The sequence below is a fragment of the Apium graveolens genome, chromosome 1 (genome assembly GCF_009905375.1).
Source record: "Apium graveolens cultivar Ventura chromosome 1, ASM990537v1, whole genome shotgun sequence".
Classification (NCBI taxonomy): Eukaryota; Viridiplantae; Streptophyta; class Magnoliopsida; order Apiales; family Apiaceae; genus Apium; species Apium graveolens.
In genome coordinates, this window is record NC_133647.1 from 77,308,910 (window position 1) to 77,330,661 (window position 21,752).

At 40.7% G+C, this 21,752-nt stretch overlaps 1 protein-coding gene across 3 annotated transcripts; it reads left to right on the plus strand.

Moving 5' to 3' along the window:
* Positions 1-14,020: 14,020 nt before the first annotated feature.
* Positions 14,021-16,284, plus strand: LOC141720053 (uncharacterized). 3 transcript variants are annotated; one of them, XM_074522409.1, is made up of 6 exons: positions 14,021-14,139; positions 14,338-14,520; positions 14,623-14,796; positions 14,892-14,998; positions 15,233-15,528; positions 15,632-16,284. In XM_074522409.1, the coding sequence occupies exons 1-6, from the start codon at positions 14,080-14,082 to the stop codon at positions 16,144-16,146; spliced, it is 1,335 nt and encodes a 444-aa protein (XP_074378510.1). In that variant the 5' UTR covers positions 14,021-14,079; the 3' UTR covers positions 16,147-16,284. The 3 variants fall into 3 exon arrangements, with proteins under 3 accessions (XP_074378510.1, XP_074378513.1, XP_074378516.1); XM_074522412.1 differs by having other exon boundaries at positions 15,650-16,284; XM_074522415.1 differs by having other exon boundaries at positions 14,028-14,225.
* Positions 16,285-21,752: the final 5,468 nt, after the last annotated feature.

Sequence of the window (21,752 nt, forward strand, 5' to 3'; positions counted from 1 at the left end):
AGATTTTGGATGAAAGCCATAGTTCAAGGTATTCCATTCACCCGGGAAGTACCAAGATGTATAGGGATTTGAAGGAATATTACTGGTGACCCAACATGAAGAGGGACGTAGCAGAATGGGTAAACAAGTGTTTGACTTGCCAAAGAGTAAAGGCAGAGCACCAGAGACCCAGTGGACTTTTGCGACCCCTGGAGATTCCCGAATGGAAATGGGAACAGATAGCGATGGATTTTGTTGTAGGCTTGCCAAGGACGAAAGCCAATCACGACGCCATTTGGGTAATCATAGACCGACTGACAAAGTCAGCTCATTTCATTCCTATCAACGAGAGATACACAGTCAATAGACTGGTGGACATTTACCTTAAGGAAATAGTAACGCGACATGGAGTCCCAGCGTCCATTGTCTCAGACCGAGACCCAAGGTTCAACTCCAGATTTTGGAGGAGCTTTCAGGAATGTGCGGGGACCAAGTTAAATATGAGTACCGCGTACCATCCCCAAACGGATGGACAGAGTGAAAGGACCATCCAGACACTAGAGGATATGTTGAGAGTCTGTGCAATAGACCTTAAAGGAAGTTGGGATGATCACCTGCCGTTGATCGAGTTTTCTTATAACAATAGCTTTCATGCTAGCATCGGAATGCCGCCTTATGAGGCCTTGTACGGAAGAAGGTGTCGATCTCCCTTATACTGGGATGAAGTAGGAGAGCAGAAGATGCTCGGACCCGAAGTGGTCCAAAGGACCAAAGATATAGTGGATCTTATCAGAGGGCGACTTGTAGCAGCCCAAGACAGACAAAAGAAATATGCAGACCTAGCCCGAAAGGACAAGGAATATGAAGTAGGGGACTTAGTACTGTTGAAAGTATCCCCTTGGAAGGGATTAATGAGGTTCGGAAAGAAAGGAAAACTAAGCCCAAGATACATTGGACCTTTCGAGATATTAAGACGGATTGGAAAGTTAGCTTACGAGCTAGCCCTACCCCCTAATTTGCAACAAGTTCATAATGTGTTCCATGTGTCAATGCTAAGGAGGTATCATCGGGATGCCAGGCACATAGTGGAGTACGAGCAGGTGGATATGCAGCCAGATCTAACTTACGTGGAGAAGCCAGTAAGGATTATGGATAAGAAGGAGCAGGTGCTTCGGAGCAAAGTGATCAAGCTAGTCAGAGTACTATGGCAGAATCATAATGTGGAAGAATCAACTTGGGAACTAGAGAGCACAATGCTAGAAAAGTACCCCCATTTGTTTTCTGTTTGATTCCGGGACGGAATCCTTTTAAGGAGGGGAGACTGTAATAACCCCAAAATTTTTCAACTTTTTGTAACCCTTGTGAATAGTGTTTTAGCTGAATGAGAAAACTTTTCACGCCACACTATGTAGGGGTTCTGTTATGGATATTCTGGGATATTATTAGTACTCTATGAAGTATATAAGTGTATGTAAATATCGTCAGAATCCAATTCCGAACACTTTGGTTTTTCCCGGAAATCCACAAGATACGGAGAGAATTGAGTATAAGGTAACAGGATAAAAAGGATTTAAATTAAAGGATTATGATAGAGGATCATAAAAAGGAATATAATGTATTGAGAAAGGTTAAGGGAACCTAAGTAATAAGATCCCGGGTATGATCCTTCAAACGATAAACGAGAACGAAAGTTAAGCGAACCGTATAACATATCAGCGGTCATTAGGCAAACGATTAGGAAGTTAATCAAAGGGATTAATGGGAATGATGTCATCCAACCAATAGAAAGAAGACAAGGAAGGAAGGATGACATCATGTGGATGAGGTAAGCATGACATGGGAAGGAAGGAGGTGTGGTTGAATAAGGACCACACAAATTCAAGGGCAAGGTAGTAATTTGCTAAATCAAATACAAATCAAGCCAACCAAGCTAGCAAAATCATTTCATCAAAAAATCAAAAACAACCAAGGCATTTTTTCTTCATCTTAGCTCTCGGCTTTTTACTTTTTTTAAAGGCAAGATTTTTCAAAATCAAGATCCAAGCATCCTAAATTGGTAAGAAAATTCCCTAATCATCTTTATGCTTAGTTATGGCTATATCATGAGTTTAAGCCATTAATTCTTTCTCTAACTTCTTCATTTAATCAAAGAAGAAGACAATGAATAGTGTTTTCAAGTTTTTAACTTGAACTTTTTCTTGTTTTCTTGAAGATCCAAGCTTTCCTAAGGCTTCTCAAAGCTTCTTAAGGCTTCCTAGCTCCACCCACCACTTCAAGGAAGGTATACCATTTCCAAACCCTAGGTTCATATATATTATAAGGTGATTTTGAGTAGTGGGTTGATATTGTATCTTGTTGTTATGATTTAGAGTTTGAGATTTGGTATGGTAGTGAATGGAATGGTAATTATTGTGGTTTTGATTTAAAAGAACTTAAGAATGATTAAAGTTAAGTTTAAGCATAAGTATGAAAGATTAAATTGAATTGGTTGGGGTGGTTATGATGTGATAAGGATGGAGGATGGTTGTATGTTGGATTTGAGGTTGATTTGGGTTGATTGTGGATGGTTTAAAAATTGGAAATCGCGTAAACATAAGCCGTCGTAACGTCCGATTTTCTTTGGACTGTTTTTGTGCATAGCATTAGGACCCGAGAACCCCCTGCTAGATTGTGACCACTGCCATGTTTAGATAGCTCATGTTACGAGCTTCGTTTTGATATGTAGTTCGTTCGATTCCGATTTACGGTTTAGGAGAAACGACCGTTTCAGGTAACGGCATTTCGCGAACGAAACTTTTTCCCTCGCCTTACTTTGGAATGTAGGTTAGAGACCAAAAAGGGTTATTTAATGTGTGAAACATTTATGGTAAGTGTGTTAGGCAGTTGGTAAGTCATTCGCGAAGGAATCGCTTTAAAACTCGTAAGGGTTAAATTATTAAAAATGGTGGAGCCGAGGGTACCCGAGTGACTTAAGCAAATCAGTGAGCGCAAAACAAGCGTTAGAGTCTAAGTTAGTTATAGTATAGATTTACAAGTGATTTTGGTTTAATTCCAACTTACTTGTTGTTTATAGGTTATCAGACTCATCCCGAGCCTTTCTCACCCCCAAGTCGCTCAGGCAAGTATTCTATCCGTTATACTGTTGTTGTGATGAATACACTTGTATATGCATTATCTTGCGATAGATGCATGTTGGTTATTTAGCAAATTCTTGCGATATATTGTAGCATGTGATATGGTACATATGCATGCCTGTTTCATATTCTTGAAATATATATCTGTTGGTTCAGTTGATAATACCTATGCTAGAGAATAGCGGTAATTTGCATATACCCTTAGTATAGGGACCCAAAGGTGAAAACATTTTCTAAAACCGGGAGTTGAGGATCCCGAGTAGATTTTATATATATATATATATGGTTATATATATGGTTATAGTTTTCAAAACTATTAATCGAATAAGGTTTATTCGATAACTTTATTTTATTAATGAATATTATCTTGAATATTCATTCGAGGACTTATGACTCCTTTATATTATTCATTGAATATTACTTGGATATTCATTTGAGGATGTATGACTCCTTTATTTATTTATTGAATATTATTTCGAATATTCATTCGAGGGCTTATGACTCAGTTTATATTATTTAATGAATATTATTTGAATATTCATTTGAGGATCTATGACTCCGATTATGTGCTGTAATATATTCTTTATTTTATTAAAGATTAAGGTGTTAATAATCAAACTTATTTTCGATTATTCAAATAAAGATAATACTTTCATATAAGTATATCTTTGGTTATTTAATGTTTATTTCAAGTATAAGTTTTAATACTTCTACTTCAATTATTTTTATAAAGATTATTCTTTATGGGAATATTATTTAATTAATAATATTCAGATATTTTCTAATATTCTGGGGACTGATTTACTTCATTAAATCAGCTTTACTCCAAACACTCTTTAAAGTGTTTTCGAGTCTTCAAAATGATTTTTTTAAAGTCAGAGCGGATCCCAAAACTCATTTTTATATTTAAGATCTTCCTTTTTAAGGGGATTTAAATACTCGCTCAAAACCTGGGGAATCCGGCTCTGTGGTGTATTTTATATTCGCAACGAGGTTGCAGTTTTGGTAAATGAATTGATTACTTGCCCAACGTTCGGGAAGTAAGCCCATCTAATTGAGTCGGCATAAGCGACAGGCCGGGGTACGGTCTATTATTGTGTAAGTGGCTGGGTGGCAGTCCATCAACGCGTGAGGGGCCGGGGTACGGTCTAGCGCGAGGTCCTAATGCGGCCAGGGTGATGACCGGTGAGGAATTCATCCATCTACAGTAGAAAAGGTTACTTATTGGTATCTTTGCCTGATCAGCGAGATATCGGGTTTATGCCAAAATTCTTTTCCTTTCCAAAATTCATTGGATGTTTCAAACTCTGTTCATACTTTACATAACAGAGGTTTCAGGAAATGTTGAAAGGGGTATATATATGTGGTTATATATATATCGGGACTAAATAAAGTATCTCATAACTTTTTCATTCAATAATCTTTCAAAGATTGAATCTATTCAAGTCTTAACTTGTGGTCTCATCTATGGGATGTTTTTCTTAAAACCTATAATACTTTGAACGGTGGCAGTTCAAGTAGCTTTAGATATGATATAAGTGTGGTGAAGTATTGGTAACTTCATTCCTTGTTTTTACTTATATCTAGTAAGTAATTATCTTGCATATGATAGAGATGCTATCAAGTATCCATTTAGATACTTATATTATTGTTATCACTATACATATTATCTTGCGAGCTGTAAGGCTCACTCTTGCTTTATTTCTTCATCACACAACAACAGTTAGGAGAGATGGCCAGACTCCAGCAGACCCAGCGCAAGCGCGTGGGAAGCGCCCCGCGTCTTCCCGATGATGTTGTGGCTGCTATAGCTGCAGAGGTAGATCCCTTGTAGTTCAGACCATCTACTTTTGAGAATCAAATTATGTATAATTATAATTTGTGGCAGATAATGGCAATTAACTGTAAATTATCAAGTAATCATTTTGGGTTGTAATAATTTTAAATTGTGGATTCAAAGACTTGTACTTATTTCAATTTCATCTCTGAGACTATAACGGGTTGTGGTGTGTGTTAGTGTGGGGTCACAGTATGAGGTTATTTATTATTAATTAAGTGAAGTGATATCGTGGAAAGAAAGACCGTGACAACCCGGATCCCCGACCCCGGATCTGGGGGTGTTACAGGCAAGCAGCTCTCGCGATGGTTTACGCCTTCTGTGAGGCACTCGGGACGCAATGGACCCGGGACACATTTAATAACAATGAAAATATGCATGTTGCCGGCTGTAAGTCTTTTGCCCTAGCTTTATTTTCTTGCTCTAACTTTTTATTGTTTTCTTGTATCCGGGACTGACATTTTGTTGTTTCCTTTTCAGGTATTCTGAAGCTCATCCCCTACCCTCCGAACATGTCTACACAACTCAAAGATTTGGCTGTCAAGTGCTGAAGGATTGGAGGCCTGACAAGTATGGATGTCGGGAAGAAGAAGGTTGGTGAGGGCGAAGATGCAGCCCAGAAGGCGGCACCGACTCGGCCGGGGAGGACCACGATTGTTATCAATGAACCTCGAGCTGAGGACGTGCGGCAGGGGGATGTGACGAGGGTCCCAGTGCCCCAGAAGAGGAAGGGTGCCCCTGCAGGTCCCAGGGAGAAAGGAGGAGAGGGTTCCGAGGGCCATGTTTCCAAGAAGGTTGCCGTTGAAATGGCCCCGGATACCCCGGAGACTCTGAAGGACTTGCTGGCTAGCTTCACTCAGGAGACTCGCCGGAGGGAGCTCTTTGAAAATTATGCCAGTACTACAGAAAGGAAGAAATACAGGAAAGAGCCCCTCGATGACTTCCTGGTCGGACTTCAGGAGGAGATTACCGCTGTAAGTTTTTCTTTGTAATACTTTGATTTTGCACTTGCCTTTTTCCTGTATCTGTATCGTCTAAACCTGATGTGTAATAATTTGAGGCTAACTCCCGGGTTGCTGGATTGGTTTGCATAACCCGGAGCTTGCAGGCGAAGGCTGATGCTGCCGAGGTTTATAAAACCGAAACCAAGAAGCTGTCCCGGGAGATCAAGGACTTGAAGGAGGCTAATGCGAAGGAGGCTGTAGCTCATAAGAAGATTCTGGATGAAATTTGGGAGAGGCAGGACCGGGCCGAGGCTTCCGTCCGGGAAATGAGGGCGGAAAAAAATAAGCTGAAGGATGATCTTGCCGCCCGGCCCACTCCCGAAGAGGTCCTGGCTGGGTTCCGGGGTACTCCGGCGTATTTTGAGGAGTTAAACGATAAGGCGCTGGAGAAGATCAAGATTTGCTGGAGGGTCTCTTCCAAATATCTCGTCGAGAATCCTCAGGGTACGATTGATGTCTTCCTTGAGAAGTACATCAAGGAAGATACCCGATTGGAGCAGGAAGCAGAAGCCATCTTGGCAAGGGAGTCCGGGGTTGAACCCTCCGGCGGCGCCGTTCCTGTCCCCGATTCACCTCTCGCCCAGCAGCCTCCGCTCCCGAAAGATGATCCTGAGCAGCCCCCCTCTCCTCCAGCAGCTGAATCTTGAAGACTTTGCCATTTTTTGGCATGTAATTTCCATTTCCTGTTTTTTAAGTATTGTCTGAACTTAGCCTTTTGGCTATTTTAATCTCGTTTGTAACTTGGATGATTTTGATTTACCCCCCGGGGTGTGTTTCCCCGGGGTAGTTTAATGTAGTTGTGTTCTTCCTTCTTTTCACTCATTATATTGATTTGCATACAAGAATTATTAACTTTTGCGCAATTTTTCCAAGTAAACGTTTTACTTTAATTAACCCCGGGGAGGGATAAACTTCTAAATTATGGAGATTCTTCCAAGCACACATGGGTTGTATTTTTATATGACCCCGGGCAGAGGTAAAATTTTCAACTTATAAAAATTTTCTAAGTACTCATGGGCTGAGTTTTTTTTATGACCCCGGGCAGGGGTAAAATTTCTAATTCATAGAAATTTTCTAAGTACACATCGGCTGTATTTTTTTTATGACCCCGGGCAGGGGTAAAATTTCCAATTCATAGAAATTTCTAAGTACACATGGGCTGTGTTTATTTTATGACCCCGGACAGGGGTAAAATTTCCAATTCATAGAAATTTCTAAGTACACATGGGCTGTGTTTATTTAAATTTGATGGCAAATAAAGAAGCAACATAATGAAATTGATTCAAGCTATGAGGCACTTAAAGTAGAGTTTTTCATTTAAATTGAAAGCAAAAATTACATTCCGGGTGAATGAGAATAATATTTACATCAAAATATCACAGTATAAATGTAAGAATTTTCCCAGAATGTGCACCTTTCTCTTACTGGTAGAACTTCCTTAACCGGGTTTCGTGCCAGGTGTTGGGGACCTCGGTCCCGCTGAAGTAGTTTAGCTTGTAATTTCCCGGCCGGAGCACTTCCTTGATTATGTAGGTGCCCTCCCAGTTCGGCTGCAGTTTCCCTTGGTTAGTTGGGTTTGAGGCTTCGGTGTCCCGGAGTACTAGATCTCCCACCACATATTCTCTTATCTTTGCCTTCTTTGCAAAGTGAAGCTTTGTTTTTTCCTTGTAGCTTTCCATTTTCTCTACAGCCCGGTCTCTTACTTCATCCAAGAGTTCAAGGTTGGTACTAAGGCCTTATATATTGGAGACTTCATCAAAGTTGACCACTATGTGGGAAGGGGACCCGGTTTCCACCGGTAGCCGAGCCTCGGTGCCGTAGGTGAGTTTAAATGGAGTCTCACCGGTTCCAGTCCGGGAGGTGGTTCTGTAGGACCATAAGACCTTCGGCAGCTCGTCTGGCCAGTTCTTCTTTAGACTCTTCCAACCTTTTTTCCAAACCTCGGAGTATGGTTTTGTTGGTGACCTCTATTTGTCCATTTCCCTGGGGATGGGCTACGGATGATTTCTTATGCTTTATCCCGAGCTCTTTCAAATATGCTTCGAAGTCCGAACCGACAAACTGTGGACCGTTATCCGAGATTAAAACCATCAGAATCCCGAACCTCATCACAATTGAATCCATGAATTTGATGCAGTCTTGCTGATTGATGGTTCTCATGGCCTTGACCTCTGCCCACTTAGTCATATAATCGATCGCCACCAGCACATAATGCAAATCCCCCTTCGCCCGCGGGAAAGGACCCATGATGTCAATTCCCCAAACTGCGAATGGGACCGGGGATAGGACTGACCCGGGGAGGCTTGGACTTTACTTTGGCACATTGCTGAACTTTTGGCATTTGCTGCATTTCTTCACATAGGCAACCGCATCGGCATGGATAGTGGGCCAATAATAGCCTTGTCTGATGACTTTGTAGGCTAGTGCTTTAGCGGCTAAGTGATCTCCGCAGATTCCTTCATGCACCTCTCGCAGACAGTAATCCGCCTCCTCAGGATCAACACATTTTAGAGTCGGCGCAGAGAAGGTTCGCCTGTAAATCTGATTATTTTCCAGAAAGAACCAGGCAGCCTTCTACTTGAGGTAACGTGCCTTGTTCTGGTCTTCTGGTAGGGTCCCATCTTTAAGATAAGCTATGTAAGGAGTCATCCAGTTGTCCGGGCTGCTGACGTATAAGACATCGGGCCGGTCGGTGTTAGGTGCCCCGAGCTCCTTGAAGTAAACTGAACTACTTAAATCTGAAGTATTCTGGACGAGCTTGGACAGCTCATCTGCCTTTGCATTTTCTTCTCTGTTTATTTGAAAGATGGTTGAGTCCGGGATGGTTTCCAGGATAGCCCTCACCATTTCCTGATACCGAGCCAACTTGGGATCCTTTGCAATATATTCACTGTTGGTCTGTCTTACCATAATTTGAGAATCACTATAGATGATTAAATGCCTTACCCCAAGGGATTTGGCTAGCCTGAGTCCGGAGATGAGAGCTTCATATTCAGCCTGGTTGTTTGTTGCTTTGAAAGTGAAGGTTATGGCTTGCTGGATTGTGAATCCGTCCGGGCTGGAAAGGATCAAGCTAGCCCCAGACCTCTCGGCTACTGCCGAACCATCAACATACAATGTCCAAGAATTTCTGTTGATAATCTCCTTTTCTTCTCTGGATTGAATTTTAGGTGTCTCTGGGACTTCAGGGAAGGTGCATTCCATGACGAATTCGGCCAACGCCTGGGCTTTTATAGTCGTCCTTGGAACAAATTTGATGTTGAATTGGCTCAATTTGATCGCTCAATTGACCAATCTCCCAGAGGCATCTGGCTTGTGAATGATTTTTTGAAGTGGTTGATTAGTAATTACCTTGATTTCCCGGCCTTGGAAATATTGCCTTGGCTTCCTTCTCGAGTGCACAAGAGCTAGGGCGAATTTCTCCAAGTTTGGGTACCGGGTTTCAGCGTCCTTCAGGACTTGACTCACATAGTATATCGGGCTTTGTGAACCATTTTCTTCCCGGATGAGTGCAGAGGATACCGCTCTCTCTCCGGCTGCAATATAGAGATAAAGAGGCTCCCCGGGCTTTGTTTTTGAAAGAATAGGCGGGTTCATCAGGTGCTGTTTGACTTCTTCAAATGCTGTTTGGCAATCCGGAGTCCAATCGACTAGCTTTTTATTCCGGGCCCCTTTTAACAGCTCAAAAAAAGGCAAGCACCTTTCTGCCAATTTGGGGATAAATCTGCGAAGGGCTGCCAAGCATCCTGCGAGCTTCTGAATATCTTTTTGAGTCTGGGGAACTGTTATTTCCATTATAGCTTTGATTTTCTCCTGGTTGGCCTCTATTCCCCGTTCGCTAACCAGAAAACCAAGAAATTTTCCGAAGGGGACCCCGAAAGCACACTTTTCCGGGTTAAGTTTCATGTTATACTTCCTCAAACTGTCGAAGCATTCCTTTAGATCTTTGATGTGGTCCGGGATTGTGACTGATTTGGAGATCATATCTCGACATAAGATTCCATGTTCCTGCCCAGTTGACTTTTGAAGATGGTGTTCATCATTTTCTTGTACGTTGCCCCGATGTTGATTAATCCGAACGGCATCATAACAAAGGCGTAGATAACCCGGTGTGTAATAAATACAGTCTTCGCGATGTCTGCCGGATTCATCTTGACTTGGTTATATCCTTAAAATGCATCCATGAAACTTAGCATAAAATGACCCGAGGTTGCATCTATCAGCTGGTCAATGTTGGGTATGAGGTAGGAATCTTTAGGGCATACCGAATTGAGACTTGTGTAATCAACACACATTCGCCACTTTCCATTGAGTTTCTTGATTAGCACAACATTTGCTAGCCAATCCGGATACTTAATTTCACATATGATGTCTGCCTTCAACAACTTCTCGACCTCTTGATCGATCGCCTGTTGTCTTTCCGGGGCAAAGTTTCTTCGTTTTATTTGATTGGTCTTTGCCTTGGATCCACATCCAGACTGTGCATCGCCGCCGATTTATCAATCCCCGGCATATTTTCCGGGGTCCAAGCGAACACATCAACATATTCCTTCAATAGGTCAATGAGTTCTTTCTGGAATGCGGTTTCCAAGCCTTTACCGACTTTAAGCTTCCGGGTGGGGTTCTCGGGCTCCAGCTCAACTTCAACCATTTGCTGGGCAGGCTCGACCTTCGTCTTTTCCTTACTCTCTACAAATTTTTGGATCCGGGCGTCCGTGTTGGTTACGCTGTACCCGGAGTCCTCGATCATATTCATATCAAATCTGTCCCTTTTACTGAGGTGCTCGCGATGCTTCTTTATGCTCTGTCCCTTGGGTAGGGTCATTAAACTTTTTTTGTTCTCAGGTTCTGTTTCTTCCATGACCAACGCTTGGTCGTAACACTTCCCTGCCATTTCTCTATCTCCTCTTAGCTCTCCAGTACCTCCCGGGGTCGGGAATTTGAGCTTCAAGTGAATTGTCGAGGGGATTGCTCTGAGCTTGGTTATTGTAGGTCTTACAAGGATCATGTTGTATGATGAAGTTACGCTTATCACATAGAACTTCATTACGTGAGAGACCTGCTGGGGTGCAGTCCAAAAGGTAATCGGCAAATAAATGACACCGCGGATTGGGATCATTGTGTTTCCAAATCCGTACAAGGGATCTTCAAGACAGGGGGTCCATTCGGAGGTGTCCGAGATCCATCCTGTTAAGTGTGTGCTCGAATACAATGTTAGCAGAGGAACCATTGTCAACTAAAATTCTTTTTACCTCATTATTCGCGAAATCGAGGGTGACCACCAAAGCCAAGTTGTGATCCAGATTGAGTCCCTCATAATCAGAGTAAGAGAAGTAGATTGGTTCATCATCCAAAGGCTGGATCATTATCACATCATTATCCAGGTCCGGGCTCCGGGGCGGAGAAGCAGTGCCTCCAAAGACAACATTTACCACGTTTTTGCCGCTTCCCGGGGCCCTATCTTTGTCGTTTGATCTCCTTTGAAGATATTGGTTCATGTTCCCCTTTTTGATCTGATCTTCTATGAACATTTTGAGAGAGAAGCAGTTCTCCGTGGTATGTCCATGATCTTCGTGATAGCCACAATATTTGTCCAGGGCTCTGTTCTCGGGAGGTGCAAGCAAAGGTTTCGGCGGATAATAGAATGGCTTACCTTTAACTTCACGCAATATGTCGGCCCGGGGCCTATTGAGGGGCGTCCACTCTGGTTCCGGCTTGGGTTCTCTCTTGGCCTTGGGCTTTCTCTCATTCCTCCTTTGTTTGACGTATCCCTCCCGGGGTGGGGTTCCCCGAGATTGTTGAATATAGTTGGCCTGTCTGTCCAGTTTGTATCTTTTATCTTTCCGGGACGACGAGCGATGCTCCGGGGACTCGTAATCATCATGTATCCTCCGATTCATTTTCATTGACTTGAAAAAATCATTTTCCTTTATGAACTTTGATGCCAAGGCATAGGCAGATGCTAGGCTCTGGGGTTCTCTGTGAATCAAATCTTTTACGTATCCTTCACAGGATATTAGACGCAAGTTTCTCCGAAAGATGTTTACTACTTCCTTTTCTTCTAAGTTAGAGAGTTGATTGACTGTTTCGTGGAATCTCTTGATGAATTCGGGGAGGGACTCCTTGCTTCTTTACTGGATTGTCTCCAAATGACACATTTGCAGCTCGTTCATCCGGTTAGCCATGAACCTTTTTTAAGAATATCTCCCGGAAGTCTTTTCAGGAATTAATACTCCGGGATGGAATCCAGCTGAACCAGTTATGCGCTCCCCCTTTCAGTGTTGATGCAAAGAAGCGGCATCTGGTGAGGTCGCTGTAATAATAAATATTGGAGATTTGTTCGAAGTAGTTCAGATGCTCCTCTGGGTCAGCTAATCCATCAAATGAGTCGAAATTGAAGTGTTTGAGCCCTGATTCTCTGGGGGTAGATTCCAACATTTTGGTGAACGGGGTGGCCGCCGCACCCACTTCCATATCGCCTTCTACCTTCCTCTTAAGATATCGAAGAGCCCGGGCCATTTGTTCTTGCTTGGACTCCTTTTCGGGCTCCGAATCCGAAGAAACATGAATTCGGTGCGCCTTCCTTTTTAGCTTTGCCTCTTCCTCCCGGATTCGCTTTTCAATAGTTTCTTTGGCTTTGGCTTCTTCTTTCTTCCGGATTTTCTCCTGAAGGGTAGCTCTTTTTATTTCATCCCTGACATCCTCTGATGGCTTCTTCAAGTTCTTTGCAATCCGATCAAAGACGGATCCCCGGGATTCTCCGGACCGTTCTTCCTAATCCCCTGGGCGGGTCTCAGGTTCGACATTATGCTTTTTCTTCCACAGGTCCATCGCAGCTCGTATCCGATCCGGGGTCATGTCTCCCCAGGGGTTGGCTGAAGTTCCAACATGCTTATGGGCAGCTCTCTCGATGACTAGTCTCTGGTCCCCTGGTTGGAGATTTTGAGAGGGAGTCTGGGTTATGAGGAGCCCTTCATCCACATCTTCCATCTCTCCGTCCCTGGGTTGGGGCGGAGGTGGAAGGAAAGAAGCAGAAACAACCGCTTTGCTCTTTCTTGTCGTCATGGTTGTTCAATAATACCACAAATTTATAATAATATAACTCGCAATTTCAAGTGCTAAAACAGATAAATTAGATCCAAAATACATTGTAATCAAGCCCCAGGATTATTACAACGTTAACAAGATCTATTAACAATACTTGAAAGGAAACGATCTCAGCGAAAAAACAGATCTGGGAGACTGTGAGTGGAGTTCTTACTGAGGAGTGGTATTCTGAGTTGCTGGGTGGGTAGGAGTGGCAGATATGAGCACCACTGGACGGAGGTTCGACCCCTCCTTCTAGCGCCAATGATAACTCCAAATTTACCCCGGGGTCTTCTCCTTGCCGGGCCCGGTCTGAAACTCCGTTTTGACAGAAGTGACGGTGGCGTGCGGTGTACCTGTAGGATGGGAACCTACAAAACAGAACCGGAGGGGGGTGGCGTGACGCCACCTCCGGTGTGAGAATGAGAGAGGGTTTCGAAGGAGAAAGGGGCAAAACGGGAATTATACGAGAAAATTGTGGTGTGTGTGCGTGTATATATATGTGAGAGAGAGTATAACCTGTAACCTTCCTTTTGCCCTCCCTTTTATATGCCTCCTTCTAGGGTTTAGGGGTTTGTACGTTTTGATCTGGACTGTAGGCGTGTCTTTTGGACTATAGGGCGTGTGGACGCCTGGGATGAGCCGATGTACTTTCGAATCTGGACCGTAGGAATGTTCTGGATCGGGGGTACCTGAACGGTGATGATATTGCCACGCAGAGCTCTCAAAGATTAAAGCTGAGGCCTGCACTAATATAGGCTATCAGATATAATCTCCTCCGTCATGCTCAGCCCCTTTCATTTTCAGCTTTATACATGCTCCATTTAACTCTCCCTATCACCCCTGCTTACGTAGCCCATCTAATTGTCCTTACACTTATGGCCGTCACTCTGTTTTTTCGCACGTGTCTTTTTTTACTTTCGTGGATGCTATATATATATATATATTAAATTCAGTAGACTATTTTTGTATCGGTATCAACAACATACAGCGTCTGAGTGAAATATCCAAGCTCTCAATATTTTGATTCTACAATATTATGAACTCTGATGCGTCAAGCTCTCAACATTTCTCTTCCACCCGAATCAGGCTTCTACAGGTTCTTCACTTGTTAATTACGCCACAAATAAATGTTCTGCACCGTTTTATGCATGTCTCTGCATGCGATACAGATCTTTTGTTTTGGTACTTAGTTGTTTCTCTGACCTGTTTGTGATTTGTTGATTCAATACTCTTCGAAAATTGATCAAGTGTTTCTATAAAGTATAAACTCTTTGGCATTGTTTGTTTTCTGCAGGAAGATATCATTAATTGTCAGAATAACAGTCCTCTGGGGCTGAGATTAGACAAAACACAATCATTTTTAAGTTTAGTAGAATCAAAGCTATCTAAAACGAGGAAATTTCCGGCAAAGATGGATTCGGAGAAGTTGAAGGCTTCGAATATGTCTGCAACATTTGTGAAAATTGGGAATTGGGAGGTACTTATGCTAACATCAGTATATGGCTTTCATTTATATTTGTTTATTTTGAAACTAGTTGTAGATAATCTTGGGATCATGTGATTAATCGAATTTGAGCAGGTTTTGGCTAGGCATGAAGGTCATGTAGTAGCAAAATGTTACTATGCAAAAAAGAAAATTGTCTGGGAAGTTCTAGAGGGAGCATTGAAGAGAAAGATTGAGATACACTGGGCTGATATCATTGGAATTAATGCTGTGATTAAAGATAATGAGTGTGGAATTTTGTTAATAGAGGTGAACCCAATTATTTTCTTAAACATTATTTCTTAATTTTTGGGTTTAATTTGGTGTGGAAAAAGATAATAATTTAGCTATATGCACAACTGTAGCTAGGCAATCCACCTGCATATTACAGGGAATTTGATCCTATGCCGCGGAAGCATACTGTTTGGCAACAAGCGTCAGATTTTACCGGTGGCCAAGCTCCCTTACTCAGGTAAGTTTCTATGATTCTATCTGCAGAGAAACATGTGTGTTTGTCTTGAATCTTCTCTTTACATTTTGCGGATTATAAGTTTTTCTGTTATTTTATGCCAGTCATTTTATTTCTAAGAGACCGTCCTGTGCTACTTCTCTCCCTTTTCTCTTTTCATATCCTTTGCCAAATCAAATTCAAGTTGACTTTTCATAAAAATTGCTTTAACTAATATATACAATTAATTTTTTTTAGGAGGCACTTACTTATCTTTCCTCCGGGAGTTCTCGATCGACATTACGAAAAACTTCTGCAATTTGACAAACGTTTGTTCGAACTGAGCCAGAAACCATTTCCAACTCAGAACAATCAATACTTCTACTCAAATATCCAAAGTTATGCACCGTATCCCAGCAATTTCACCGAGAACAACAATATGTTGAGTTTCAACGTGCAGTATGACCTCACAAACTTTCCAACTTCACACGGTGATCAAAATTATAACCAAACTTTACATCACGCTATTGTGGATACGTCCTCTCCAACATCCGGTAATTACTACCACCTGGACCTATAACATTTAATTATTCAGAACTGCATGTGTAGATGTAATGTATTTTGTTCCAATAATGTTATTTATTTTTGTTCATATAGTGACGGATTTTCCAATAGATGTGGCAGAAAGAAACTGCGTGCTTGAAAATCAAGGAACAGCGTTTTCTACTGCAAGTGTAAACATCATTCCAGGACAATCATATCACGCTATGTATTTACAAGATTCTGGTTATACCTACCAAAATTATCCGTACAGAGCATACGGGGAGGAATTAGGAATGGTTATCGGAAATGGTGGAATACCAATGACTGAAATTGAACAGCATTTGCTTGGTGACTCTGAACTTGTTGGCACCAATGAAGCTGCTCTTTCAGCAAGAGTTCGTTCACTGGATTCATTTCTTGAACTAGATGAAGGGAATCCTACAGATATCACAAACAGAAACAACATCAACACAAGCCAAATGATTAGTGAAAATGAAAATTTTGGATATTGCCTTGGAGCAAGCGTCCAAGTACATCCTTACGACAATGTAAACATGTCATTTAGTCCCTCAGCTAACCCATCATTTTCTGCAGATTTCTTGCCTGTTTTTGAGTGTCATTGGCCATAAACTGCTGTAGCATACTTTGCTGAGTAAAACCTTGTACATAATCACTTTTTATATACAAGGGAATGTTCAAATTCTCAGAGTTCAGCGTTATTTAATTTGAGCCAGTGTGTTGATCTTCTTCAAAAATGTCCGACTTGTAAATATTGCATAATTTAGGCATCTAAACAGGCGCCATCTACCCTATGTTTTTTTTCTGAAAATGTCCAAACAAGTAAACAACTATAGAAAAATCTTGTGTTATTTTAACAAGTTAGCAATGAAGATTTTTCTTTCAATGTACGACCAACCTCCGGCCATATTTTGATGCAAAAAGATAGTTAGAAGATAGTTAGGCATTCAATTTAATTATATTGAAATCTTCCTTCAATATTGTCTTAGCACAAAAATAACATGTAATATCCTGAAAGTTTGAGAATAAAATAAAAAAATAATATGTTGGGTAGAGTCAACCCAAGTACCAGATTAAGGAGAATAGTGATAAATCTTTTGTATAGAGAACATCCAATTAACTCCATTAGTTTATGGTTTTTTGGGATACGCACAATATAAATCTATGCAGACTCGGCCCAAACCGGACAATATCATATTATTGTGGAGTTATGGCTCACTCGCGGCCCAATAAGCGTCTCCATTCTCCTCGATGTGCTACTTGGGTTGACACTGCCCAACAATGCTCCCATCAAATCAAAAACCATATAACCCGTGTTCTTAACCCCGCGATAAATCTGTTTACATCTTAAACCGCCACGATTCATCTCGCTTGAACACCATCACGAAGACTTTGGATACAAGGAACCAGACAGATCTCCAATCACCACCGAGGGGAACCCCCGCATCAAACTACCGCAACTCGTCACTTCCCCCCAAAATCCAAATGAACCGTGGGCTTTGATACCATTTATTGGACTTGCTAAGCAAGGCTAACTCCACATTAGTATGATATTGTTTCTTTTGGGCCGAGTCCGCACGAATTTATTTTTGGGTCACTCCCAAAAGGTTTCATACTAATGGAGTGAACTGGCTGCGGTGGTGCAAGATGTAGAAAGGTTAATCGCGGGGATTAGGAAATCTGTCGGTTCCTTGCGGTGATGGAAGATGTACACAGATTAATTGCGGGCAAGACCACAAAATTTGTGGTTCTTGGTTTGACGGGAGGATTGTTTAGTAGTGTCAACCCAAGTACCACATCGAAGAGAATAGAGATAAATATCTTATATATAAGGTAGTCAATTAACTCCATTAGTATGAGGCTTTTCGGGATATACCTAATACAAATCCGTGCGACCCTGGCACAGAGCGCACAATATCATACTAGTGTGAAGTTAAGTCTTAGAGCGCACAATATCATATTAGTGTGGAGTTAAGGTTTGCTCGCGGCCCAACAACTGGTATCAGAGCCAAATGTTCGGACCAGGACTTTGTGTGGTAGTGGGTCGTGGTGGTTCAATGTGGGTAGTTCCCTTTGGCGGAGATTGGGAAATCTGTCAGTTCCTTGCGGTGTTACAAGATGTAGACAGTTTAATAGCGGCGATTGGGAAATCTGTCGGTTCCTTACGGTGGTGTAAGATGTAAACAGATTAATCGCGGGCAAGACCACAAAATTTGTGGTTCTTGGTTTGAGGGGAGAATTTTTAGGTAATGTCAACCCAAGTACCACATCGAGGAGAATAGAAATAAATCTCTTGTATATAGAGCAACAAATTAACTCCATTAGTGTGAGGTCTTTTAGGATATGACCAATATAAATCCAACAGGCTTGGCCCAAAGTAGACAATATCATACTATTATGGAGTTATGGCTCATTCACGGCCCCACAAGTGGTATCAGAGCCAAAGGTTATTGAGGTATTGGGTTGCAGTAGTTCGATGTGGGAGGTTCCCCTTGGTGGCGATTGGTAAATATGTCAATTTCTTGAGATGGTGCAAGATGTAGACAGATTAATCGCGGGCATGACCACAAAATTTTTGGCTTTTGGTTTGAGGGGAGGATTGTTGGGTAGTGTCAAAACAAGTACCACATCGAGGAGGATAGAGATAAATCTCTTATATATAGAGCATCCAATTAACTCCATTAGTATGAGGCCTTTTGGGGCATGCCCAATACAAATCCGTGCGAGTTCGGCCTAAAGCGGACAATATCATACTATTATGGCTCGCTCGCGGCCCAACATAATAGGAAAAGTAAATTAGAATTAAATAACGATTAAGATTAAAAATTGAATAAGGAGCCTAAAAAGATTAGACGAAAAAGTATGCCTTAATACATCTTATAACAAACATATCATATTACTTACATATGAACTCCTGGTTTGAAGTACTTTAATGTTTGTATTCAGTAAATAACGTCACTTTCTGTAATTTCTTAAAAAATCTAGTTAAATAATGTTTGAAAGAAGATATAGTTGATAACACCCTAAGTGAATGAGAACACCGTCAAATAATGGGGTTGCAAACTTGTTAGATAATGAATTACACACAGAGGGGAGGGGTGAATGTGTTTTAGTATTTTTGTGCTTTTCTTGATTTATTTAAGGTAGTGAACAAAGTAAATTAAATTTTGTAGTGAAATGTGTTGCTACTGAAATTAAACATGTAACAATAATGAACACAGATCTTTCAAAACTCACTTAATTTTATATTAAAATTAAGAATGTCTTGCTACAAAATTTCTAGGCTCTTTGTTAATAAAGAGCTTAGCTTCTTCCTTGAGAGAATACAAAATTTCTCATCTAAATAGTTACTTCTAAACAAAGCATCCAGTGTTTACTTTATAAAATAGTAAACACTGGTTATTACATAGCATGCAATAGAATGTACTAAACCCTATTTTTGGATAACCAAATCTTTCTATTTCTGGCTTAATGTATCTTTGCTAATCTCGCCTGTGACTTTACTTTACCAGTTAATCTTGGCCTTTGATCTTGTACTCTTCAAGCTACTTTTGTAGACTTGTCAATCCAACTGATTATATTATTTATTGCTTGATAATCTTGGATATTGAACCGGTCTGCACTTTGTACTTTGAATTTTACTTCAGATCTCCAGTTTTGTATATAGAGAACTTGACATCTCGATGAGTATATTGGCTTATCGAGATCTCTAATCACTCTACAGATATTTTGACTTATCGAAGTCTCTGAGTTCTCTATAAGAGAATTTAGCTTGTCGAGATCTCACATCTTCATGTCTTCACTTTGGCTTATCGATAATTCTTAGTTCTCTAATGACAAGTTGGCATATTGACAACTCTGAGTTCTCTAATGGCAGGTTGGCTTATCGATAACTCTGAGTTCTCTAGTGATAAATAGACTTATCGATATCTCAGAGTTCTCTAGTGAAGAAATAACTTGTCGATATCTCCAATCTTCATGTCTTCAATTTGGCTTGTCGATATCTATGAGTTCTCTAGTAGTTTTTCCTGACTTGTCGATAAGTCATTCTGGAGTTCTCGAATGACTTCTCTATAATACTTAATATGTGACTTGTAGAGAACTTGACTTAGAATATTTTTCCCAAAATAGATTTTTTCAACTCCAAGCTTCTTCACAATTCTTCTAAGGCATGATCTTCTTGATCTTTTTCCAGATAGAATTCTTAGGCTTTATACTATTTATAGAAAAGACTCCAGTCTTCCCTTAAACATTTTTACAAACTTAAGAATTACAATACATAATGCAAACATAGATTATCATACAACTTACTTAGGGTTGTCAATTTGACTTAGTCTTGTTATTGTACGGGCATGTCTTGCACAACAATCTCCCCCAATTTGTGAGAAGATTGTTTAACACAAATTCATGCCTATTAACAAGACTAACCACAAGGTATAATGGAAAATAAGACTAATACATAAAAATTGACACAATTACAATATTTATACATTATGTAAAGACTGCTTTTGCTTTTGTTTCTTCTCTAATGAGCTCCTTTAAGTAAACAAGAATTTCAAGTTCTTCTATTATTGGTATCCCTCCTAGAGCTTCATAAGTTTGAGTCTGTCTGGATGTGGACAACCATCTAGTATATCAATCCTAAATTTTGTGAATTTTCCAACTTTTACATTTAGAAATTTTCCATTCTTGGAAATTCTTCTCATTCCTTTTTTCTTGAGTTCTTCTGATCTTTTAATATACATATCAATCTCCTCATTATACTTCCTTTTTCTCTCCTCATATTCAGCCTCATTCCTTGCTCTTCTTTCCTCCCTTATAATCAACCATTCATCCAAAACAGATCTCCATGCTTTTGTAACAATATCCTTATCCTTCAGTAAACTTATCACTCTCTTGATTTCTGTGGGAGAGAGAGTCCATTAAGCTGCAGCCAAGAAATGTGAAAGACCAATCTTCATACTAGATTCTTACTTCCCTTAGTGTTACAACCCAAACTCTGACTATCTCCTCAGCTAGTTGTTGAAAGTAGTCTTCATCTGAGCTGCACCAGTTTAGAGGTAGAAAATCACTCTGCTTGAAATAATTACATATGGCCCTCTCAGTAACTTGTACTTTTTCAGCATCCTTAGCGTTTTTAGGTTTCCTCCCAACAGACTTGTAATGGATTTTGAGTGAAGGCTAGAAGGTAGGTTTGTGATTTTCTTGAGAAATGTTTGGCTTGAGGTGATTGGTATTTTTAGAAAGGTGTTAGCAGTTTATTTGTATAGGAATTTAGGCTTAGAGGTTTGAGGTGGTTTGATGTTTGAGTTTGTTGGCTTTGAAGGTTAAGCTTGATTTGTTTGGATTTTTTGGGTTTGTTGTGGTTTTGAGCCATATTGCTTCTCCTTTCTTCTTCTCTCTTCTTGTCACCATCCTTCTTTTCATCCTGCTTCTTATCCTTTCTACCATTTGCTTTTGATGATTGACTTGGATTTGAGCTAGAAGGTTTTTGTTCATCATGCTTCTGCTCGTCATCATCCTTGTTATTTCTTAGATTGAACTGAGTGGGTGGCAACATGGTATCAGCATTCACAAGATACCTTTCAAGGATCCTGATCATTTCTTCATCTTCAATTTTCTTGTTCTTCTTATATTTTAAGTCATATTGAATATTCATGATCAGTCTCATATTCCCTGTCACACAATTCTTGGGCACATTGAGGATTTTGTTCTTCTTGGTCTGTGAGCAGATGTAGGACACTCCCTTACTTAGATATAGATAGGCTTCAGGAAAAGCTGCTATTTGTGCATTTGTTAGCTCATTAAGAAGCTGAGTGTCCTCTGTGATGACTCTATGAACTTTGTCAATCACAACATCTAGCTCAGATGCCCTTAGAGTTCTGAGATTTAAAAGAAAAACTTGAAGGCATCTATCCACACCACCATCATTGATATTAACAACAATCCTCTTCTGTTAGTAGTCATCAACATTGACCACTACTGTCCTGACTTGGTTGATAGTTTTGGCCAATGCTCTCTTGTATGTGATGAAGTTATTTTGAAGAGACATTCCCAAGACTACATGAAGTTCACTGAATTCTTGATCTTGATTTCGTCATTCTACAGCCTTGATAAGTCTTTCTTTTCCAACATCAACTTGAGCACTTGAAGAGCTTTGACCAACCTGAATAGGCTCTTTAGACGTAGCTTTAGCATCCCTGGATTGTTAAATCCT

Coding starts and splice junctions, on each gene's coding strand:
- LOC141720053 (XM_074522409.1), top strand. CDS start 14,080: ATGAACTCTGATGCGTCAAGCTCTCAACATTTCTCTTCCACCCGAATC. Junction 14,999..15,232: donor GGCCAAGCTCCCTTACTCAG/GTAAGTTTCTAT, acceptor AATTTTTTTTAG/GAGGCACTTACTTATCTTTC. Junction 15,529..15,631: donor TACGTCCTCTCCAACATCCG/GTAATTACTACC, acceptor TTGTTCATATAG/TGACGGATTTTCCAATAGAT.